The 7,780-nt window shown below is 39.1% G+C and overlaps 1 protein-coding gene across 1 annotated transcript; it reads left to right on the top strand.

Annotated features, from left to right (window-relative positions):
* The first annotated feature begins 4,120 nt into the window (after positions 1–4,120).
* C8orf22 (C8orf22 homolog) lies at positions 4,121–7,259 on the top strand. The gene is made up of 4 exons (NM_001302199.2): positions 4,121–4,246; positions 5,091–5,180; positions 5,273–5,372; positions 5,769–7,259. Exons 1-4 carry the CDS (start codon positions 4,192–4,194, stop codon positions 5,779–5,781), a joined length of 258 nt encoding a protein of 85 aa, NP_001289128.2. The 5' UTR covers positions 4,121–4,191; the 3' UTR covers positions 5,782–7,259.
* The last annotated feature ends 521 nt before the right edge of the window (positions 7,260–7,780 follow it).

Below are 7,780 nucleotides of genomic sequence, written 5' to 3' on the forward strand. Positions count from 1 at the left end.
TTGGGACAGAGAACTGAAAGAAGACAAACTTATAACAGTTTTGAAAACTTGATATATTTATCTGTAAGTGCACAAAGTTTTATCAACAGTTCAGCAACATATGAGGGCTGCTCCAAAAACAATGCCTCCCATTTTATTATGCTGGCCCATGATGCCAGAGGCAGATGTTGGTGGTATGGATGTAGAGGTTGAACCTTTTCACCAGTATTCTGCTACGTGTTGTTGCCATGTGACATATGGCAGCAGAGGGGCAGTCTGATAGAATGGCATCTGACATGGAAGTGCATATGAAGCAAAGGTGTGTCACTGAATTTCTCTAAGCTGAAAAAATGGCACCCACACCGACTCACATTCATTGATGGTGCAGACTTTTAGGAGTGCAGCATGCAGGCTTTTTAAAACGCTGCTGAAAATGCATAGCTAATGATGATGCCTATTGTTGAAAAATAGTGCTTTGTAGCTGAGAATGTGTTCTATGAAACAGTGTTATTATGCTCTACGTATCTGTTGTAGTTTCCATGGAAATTAATAGGAGGCATTGTTTTTTGTAGCAACCTAGCATAAAGTATTTCAGTAATTCCATTTACAGGTCAAAAGATGTGTCTTTCCTACTTTTCTTGGCATTTCAGCCAACATGCATAATTCATAGGTTTGCTGTATGGAGTCTAAACTTTAGTGTTTACTCTTTCAGTGTTAATGGATGTGTTAACTTACAAGGAGATTGCTGTGGTTTCTTCTCAGAAAAAAAAAACAAAAACATAAGACAAAAACTTCAATATTTTGCATAAAGAGAACGAATATCACAAAAATAATTTTCATTTGATGAAGTATTTTCTCTCCGTAATATCAATAGTAATAACTAGAAAATTAAGGATTAAAAATATGTTTTTGAAAAGTGCCAAAACTGCCAGTGAGCAACTTCTTCGTGACTGTGAATTGTCATTAGTAGAGAGCTGATGATTTGCAATGGTACCACCCACTGTAATTTCTGCTTCTGCAGTTCCTTCTGTTCTCAGTCTCTCATCAACAGCTCTATATCTTTGTGTCTCTTTTGTAGGTTACACATGATAAAAAATTTCATTCCCTTGCTACCTCACAGACTGCCATTAATTCTTCATCAACTCCTCAAACTATCATGTTTTTGATAGGCCACATTTCCTGTCTGGCTTGCAGGGATATTTGAAGAGTAAAACGAAGGAAAAGGTAAATTGTGGCCCTGGTCCTTGGAAATAGCTAACAAATCCAGCAGGTTTTGTTAGTTTTAGCACAACAAAGCTTCTTTACATAATGGAGCAACTTCATTTACTGCAAGTCTCCTTATATAGATTCCTTTCAATATCCATCAATAGTAGCATGCAAAACAAATTGTTGAGACAGTGAATAGCTAGAGTTATTGAAAGATGTGCAAAAGACATGATCTGAAAATGTTCACGCACGTGTTATGAAGTCCTGCACAGGGAAATCCATTCTTCTCATGGATTCTCATACCATCAAATTAAAATCGAATTCCCTTCAAATAAAAGTGATTTAAAAATTCAGTACAAATTTGATTGAAATGCTAGTTGTGGGCAGGCAACAAGACTGGGCAATTAAGATGTGCAAAATCTACTCTTCCATAAGCTGGGGAGAAGGGAATACTCTACTTGACAAAAAAATGCACCTTTCTTTATATTTTTGTGGAAGGACACTTCCACTGAAATTGTTCACTTCTCTCTGAACATTAAAGTCAATACCTGTACAGTCACTCAGGGGACATAGCTTTGAAGTAACACTGTACGATCTCAGATGTTACACTACTCTTCCACAAAGTTAAGCAACAAGGAAAATTTTAAAGAGTGGCCACAGAAGTGAATAGAATAAAACACCCAAAACAAGTTCCTGAAAAAGACTGGCTCTGTGCTCATGTATTCCAAGAACTGAAAGAGTAGCTATGTTTATTAGATAAACCTTTTCGAGCAAATAATTTACAGGTCAGCTTCAAGGTAAAGATGAAAATAGACTGCTCTTCAGTTTTTGTTGTTGTGGCTGAGATGTCTAAAAAGGGGTCATACCAGGTAATGTGTGGGATTAGGTGGGAGATTTGTTCAGTTAATGTGTCATGCTAATTTAATTTTTAGATCCAAGTTATACATTTCAAAAGTATTCATGATTCATAGGATAACATATAATTCAGTGTTTGGTTTATTTTATAACTATGCACACACAAGTGTTAAAAGAACAGTTTTTAAAGTCACAGTATTAGTCAAAAGATGAAAATAGTCCTTCTATAAATCCATTTTTAGAAAGCTTATGATTACATACCTTTTGTTTCACAGGGTCTCTGCCTCTTTAGGCACAAAACATGGATATGAGCTGAAACTTGTGAAGCTAGAGAGATCCTAGAGGACATTCAGTAGGACTTCTACAGCGTACATGACAGAAGCTGAAAAGTCAGTAGTGAATGCAGCAAAGGCTTCCAAAGGAGAAAAGAACAGGTCAGTGTTTAAAGCAACTGACTGCTGTCCTGAAAGCTAAATTATAACCTTGCCCCTGAGTTTGTAATTGATGCTATGTGTGTTACTTACAATACATTTATCATAGGTAGCCCCTAACAATTTTTTTTTAGTCTGGTAAGAATCTAATTTATCGATGTACTGAGTACTTAAATCTGTATCTGAAGTCAATGAGAGCTGCAAGTGGGTAAATGAAGTGTGGCATTGAACTAAATTGTTACAGAAAATCAAGTCCTAGGCTTCTCTCAAATGAGACACCAAATCTTTGTGGATTCTTTTCAGTCCTTTGAATCCCAGAATTACTACTTCTTAACTTAAAAAAATATGTAGGTTGCCCTGAAAGTAGTGCCTCCTAGTCATTTCCATGCTAAAGGCTATAGAAAAATAATAGACATGCAGCCATGAAGCAAGCAAAAATTTCACAGAGCTGGTGATTGTTGGTGATGAGGTGGTACAGGATTTTATTGCCCACAAAGAAAACAAACCTCAAAGTGGGAATTCATAGTAAGACAGAAAAAGAGGTGACAGATAGAATAAGTTGAGAGTTCAGCTACTTTCAGATATTCAGAAAAAATGGAGCTGCAGCAACAGGTACGGACATATGCTTTGAATGGTGTATCAAAGCACCTGTAATATATTTTGTGCTTTTGGAGATTTTTCACATAACAAGATAAACGAAAGAGGTAATTCACACATATGCTTGTTACAAGCCAAGCTACAAACCATTTTCTGTTTCAGTCTTGCAGTTTTGACAAAGGTAATCCTTCAGGCTTTGCTTAGGAAAGCCTGGGTTCTGACAGGAGGTCGATTGGAAAGGCCCAGGAAAGCATATGGTGCCTTATGCTCACCTGGCATGCCTGCTGTATGAGTCTGATCCTATAGGCAGCCTCCCAGCAGCACACTTATTCTCCTTACAAACAGGTGAGGAGCTGCTGTGAACTATGTCCTTATCATCTGAGATAAGGCAGAGTGCTCAGGCAGTCAAATGAGTCACAGCAACATGGGATCACAGGCCGCCCACGGCTGTGTCCTTATCCACAACTCATGCTACAAAAAAAAAAAAGAAAAAAAGAAAAAAAAAAAAAAAGTGATGCAATGCTTCCCTGTGGATCAGGAGCAATTCAAAGAGTGCAGATGCACTGTTCACCACTCTGAAAGAATCACAGAATCCTTAGAGTTGGAAGGGATCTCTAAAGGTCACCCAGTCCAACTTCCTTGCAATGAACATCCACAGCTATATCAGGTTGCTCAGAGCCCCGTCCAGCCTGACCTTAACCTTCAGGTGAGGCAGCATAATGTAGGACAGATCTTGCCATGGGATAGCGTTGACATACAATAAAATAGTTGTGCATATATTTATGGGAAGAAAAAAGAAATACTTTTTATACACTGCAGAAAAGTGCTCGGAGGTACAGGGCACCCCTCACCCCCCAGGCTGTGCTGCGCTCCACTCACACCCCCGGTCCGTGCTGCGGGGCTGTCGCTGGCACTGCGGGGATGCGGGCGGGGCCCGGCACGGGGCTGGCGGCAGTGGGGCGTGTTGACCCCTCCCGTCCCGTCCTGCCCCGTCCCTCTGCCCCGGGGCGGGCCGCCCGCGACACATATAGGAGCGGATCGGGACCCGAGCCGGCACTCGTTGCGGAGCGAGCGGTCCCGTGTTTACCTCTTTTGCTCTGAGAGAAGCATTCTGCTCGCTGCCATGGCCTCGGTACCCTCCGCCGGCTGCCTTCTGGCCAAGAATCAGTACTACCGCAGTAAGTGCTCAGGGCCCGGCAGCCCCCCAGCCTCCGAGTTTGTGGCAGTATGAGAAAGTTAGGAAGTGTTTCAGGTGAATGAGCTGTAGGCAAGTGTGGGGTTTTGCTACACGTGTATTTTTAGTTATTATTTTTATTTCATTATTATTTGCTTGGGGATTTTTGTTCCATAAAGGAGCTGCAGTTTTAATGAGTATTTGCTTCTGGTTATTCATATATACTTTTTTTGCCTGTAGAATACTTCGTTAAGAATACGCAGTATCAATCTTTTTATTATAGACCGTGACAGTGACAAAGCATTAGCTCAAGAAATCCTGGCTTCAAGCTGTACTTTATATTGCGTTTGCAGGCTTAGACAGAATGCATAATCAACACACATTCTTGTTTCTCTATACACGAAACACTTTGAGAGTGCACCCAACCTGGTTAAGATCCCTTACACAGTTCGCTATTGAGTAATGCAATGATGGTACTCTTAGTTTTATCAGAATGGAAGTACAGAAGCTTAGAGTTATTCATTATTATTATTATTATGCACTTGATTACTCTACAGTGTATATGTGATCATCATGAGGCACATCACTGATTTCAGTGAAAGCTGTACAAGCAGATCTCACTGTGCTTTCAGGTGGTGAGAGATCAACTTACATGAAAGCTTTTGACTAAACAACCGTAGTAAAATGGTACATGAAATATTTAAGTCACTTTGTAGCTAACTACTTGTTGCTAAGCTTATCTTATCTTTTAGATGGCTTCTTCTGAGATAGCAGCAAGTATGAGAAATTATTGGCATGAAAATGTATCCATCTTCTTCATTAAACATGTCCTTCTTTTCTGTGAACAGCAAGGCAGAACTCGGAATCCAGCGTTTCTTCCAGCTCCTCCTGCTGTTCTGATCCTGTGAGCACTGCAGAACAGGACAAAGCATTTCATGGTATTGCTCCCTGCTTTCAAACAGTCTTCTGAATTTCGCCTGTTTGCTATTCTGTGAGTGTCTAATGGTGAGGGCTGCTTCTCTTTTGGCAGGGTTACCTGAATTACTCGATAAATGCTGGTGGATAAAAAGCTTTTTCCATCGTGAACCATCTCCACCGACTGTTGGCAGAAAAGCACTATCAGCAAGCAGGTGAGTCCTGGTTTTGCAGTGATGGGGATAACTGAATCATTCCATTTTTCCTTTGGTAAAAGTGCTATTAAACAAGTCAAAATCAGCTAAAACAGTGTGGGGACACAATGCTATTTTGATGACTTAAATAAAGATTCCACAAAGGTATGGCCTTAGAAGCTGCCCATGTTTACATTTTAAAAACTGAACTCACACTATATGTTATGATAATGATTGTTACAGCATTTATAGAGACAGTTATTTAATCTCCACTGCACTTGTACTCCCATTTATGCATTTCTGCTTAACTTTATATTAAAAAGTTAATATGAATGAAACCAAAATTTCTGCAGATGAATACCTCTGCAAAAATATAATAATCCTACTCCTAACCTTTTTGAATCTGTATTTCTGCAGTACCAACAGCTGAATATGAAAGCAGGCTGGATTACTGTCTGAGATACTGCGCACGGACTTATTTTTCCAAGAGGCTTGGGATCTTCTGAGTGTCTGGATTCAGCTGAAAGAAGAAAACAAAACCTTTAGGAGGGAAGGAAGGCATACTTTCAAAAGATGTCAGTAGCTTAAAAACTATTGTATAATGGACACGTCCATGGCTTACCTTCTTCATTATGGAGTTTCTATCATTTTAGATGACCCTAATGAAAGTTACTTGGATTAAATATCCTGATGACTTACCTGGATACTTAAGAAAAAACCTGACAGTAGGATATTATAGGTTTAAAAGTATGTGTATGGAATGACTTCACAATAGTTGATACTTACCTGAAGTTTTACCTGTTAAGATATCAGCTCTGTAGACATTCACTGCTGTAAATGCATCACAAACATTCTATTCTACTGTATTGTGTATATATATATTCTACCAGCTGTTCAGTTATAGGCATCAGAGTTCACAAGGATGCTTGCTAATAGCTTTGCTTTCAGAAAGCCCAGTTACACAGAGAAGCAACAATCTGTGTTCCAGCTGGGTGTGTAGACCCCAACCACAAATACATAGATACACTTTTCATTCACATCTATGCATGTTCATACTTGAGAACAGAATAGCAGAGAGACGGGTAATCCTAATGGACACTGACATCTTCCAAGCAGATGAGTGATCTTAATCAGGGTTGATATTCACAGCTCTGTTTTACTTTCAAATTACTCTCACCTTCTTTGCTGCATTTGAAAGACCTGTTTGTTCTCAAGTGACTAATCCTATCAGCATTCACTGCTGTCCATCAGTTTCCTTAGTGAGAGGTAAGAGCTGGCAAAGTATTCAACTTGAAGTGATAACATTAATGTTAATAACGAAGTCTGTCTTTGTCAGGATACATGCTATTGAAATACACTGTAGTAACTTTTCATTTGGTCGTCAGCATTGCAAAGCAGTAGATGATTGTTTGTTCTACTGGGGATGGCCAAAATGGATCAAAGGTCATAGAAAATAACATATTTGGCTGGATGACATCACTTCTGTGTGTTTATTTGTGCAAATTTTTCTTAATCTACCATCACTAAATCTACCTGGCCTTTGTCCATCACTGGATGAAGTAACAATAGCAAACATTATCAATGTAAGTGTAATTTTTTTTAGTTATAGATTAGTGGTTGTCATGGTAATGCTTAGAACTCTGAAGTGTATCAAGTGACTGCTTTGGTTTTGGTGTAGGCAGTGAATGTTTGCCCCATGACAACAGAAAAGAATGCAACAATGGAAGCATGGTTTCAGGAATCCTCAAATTGCCTTGTTACACCTTTTTCCCCTATCACCATTGTGCAGTTTCATCATTGTCTTTTCTCTAAGTGTACAGAATGAACTATTTTTGTATGTGATTTTTTTTTTTTTGTATAAATAAAGATTTAATCAGTACTTAATTTGGGCCTCTAATACAAATGGTATTCTGGCTTTGTGTTGTCCTTGGTGGGTAGTTTTCTGACTTATTTTAATGACGTGAAGTAGGAAAATTCAGAATTCCCACTGAAAACTTAAGGGAATGCCTTTCTTCCTTCAGCCACTTTAAACTTTGATGTGAGATGAAGACGAGGGATGGAACATGAGCTAGCTGAAAGACACATTTTTCTATAATGACATATTGTAAAGGAAGAGATGAGCAATCTCATACTACTGGTTTCAGAAGGGTGATTGTGGCTCTTTCTGAAGATGCTTGAAGCCACAGAGGAAAGAAATGCCATATCCCTTGTTTTCGTGAGTAATATAGGATTCAGAAACAGAGAAGTGAAAAGTGCAGTGACAAGTTTCCATGTTGATCTCTGAGCTTAAACTGTTTCTGTCCTAATCTTGACAGGAAGTAAAGTGCAGAATGCACTGAAAGTGTAAAGGCCACAGCCAACCAACCTCTGCTTTTGTTTTAGATGGGAAAGCTGGAGAAACAAGAGATCATAGAATCATAGAATGGCCT

Source organism: Gallus gallus, chromosome 2 (assembly GCF_016699485.2).
Source record: "Gallus gallus isolate bGalGal1 chromosome 2, bGalGal1.mat.broiler.GRCg7b, whole genome shotgun sequence".
In the NCBI taxonomy this organism is placed as follows: domain Eukaryota; kingdom Metazoa; phylum Chordata; class Aves; order Galliformes; family Phasianidae; genus Gallus; species Gallus gallus.

Bases quoted from the DNA above. Each gene is read 5' to 3' on its own strand.
- C8orf22 (NM_001302199.2), top strand. From the start codon at position 4,192: ATGGCCTCGGTACCCTCCGCCGGCTGCCTTCTGGCCAAGAATCAGTAC. The intron at 4,247-5,090 runs GTAAGTGCTCAG...TTCTGTGAACAG, and splicing joins CAAGAATCAGTACTACCGCA to CAAGGCAGAACTCGGAATCC. The intron at 5,181-5,272 runs GTATTGCTCCCT...CTCTTTTGGCAG, and splicing joins ACAGGACAAAGCATTTCATG to GGTTACCTGAATTACTCGAT.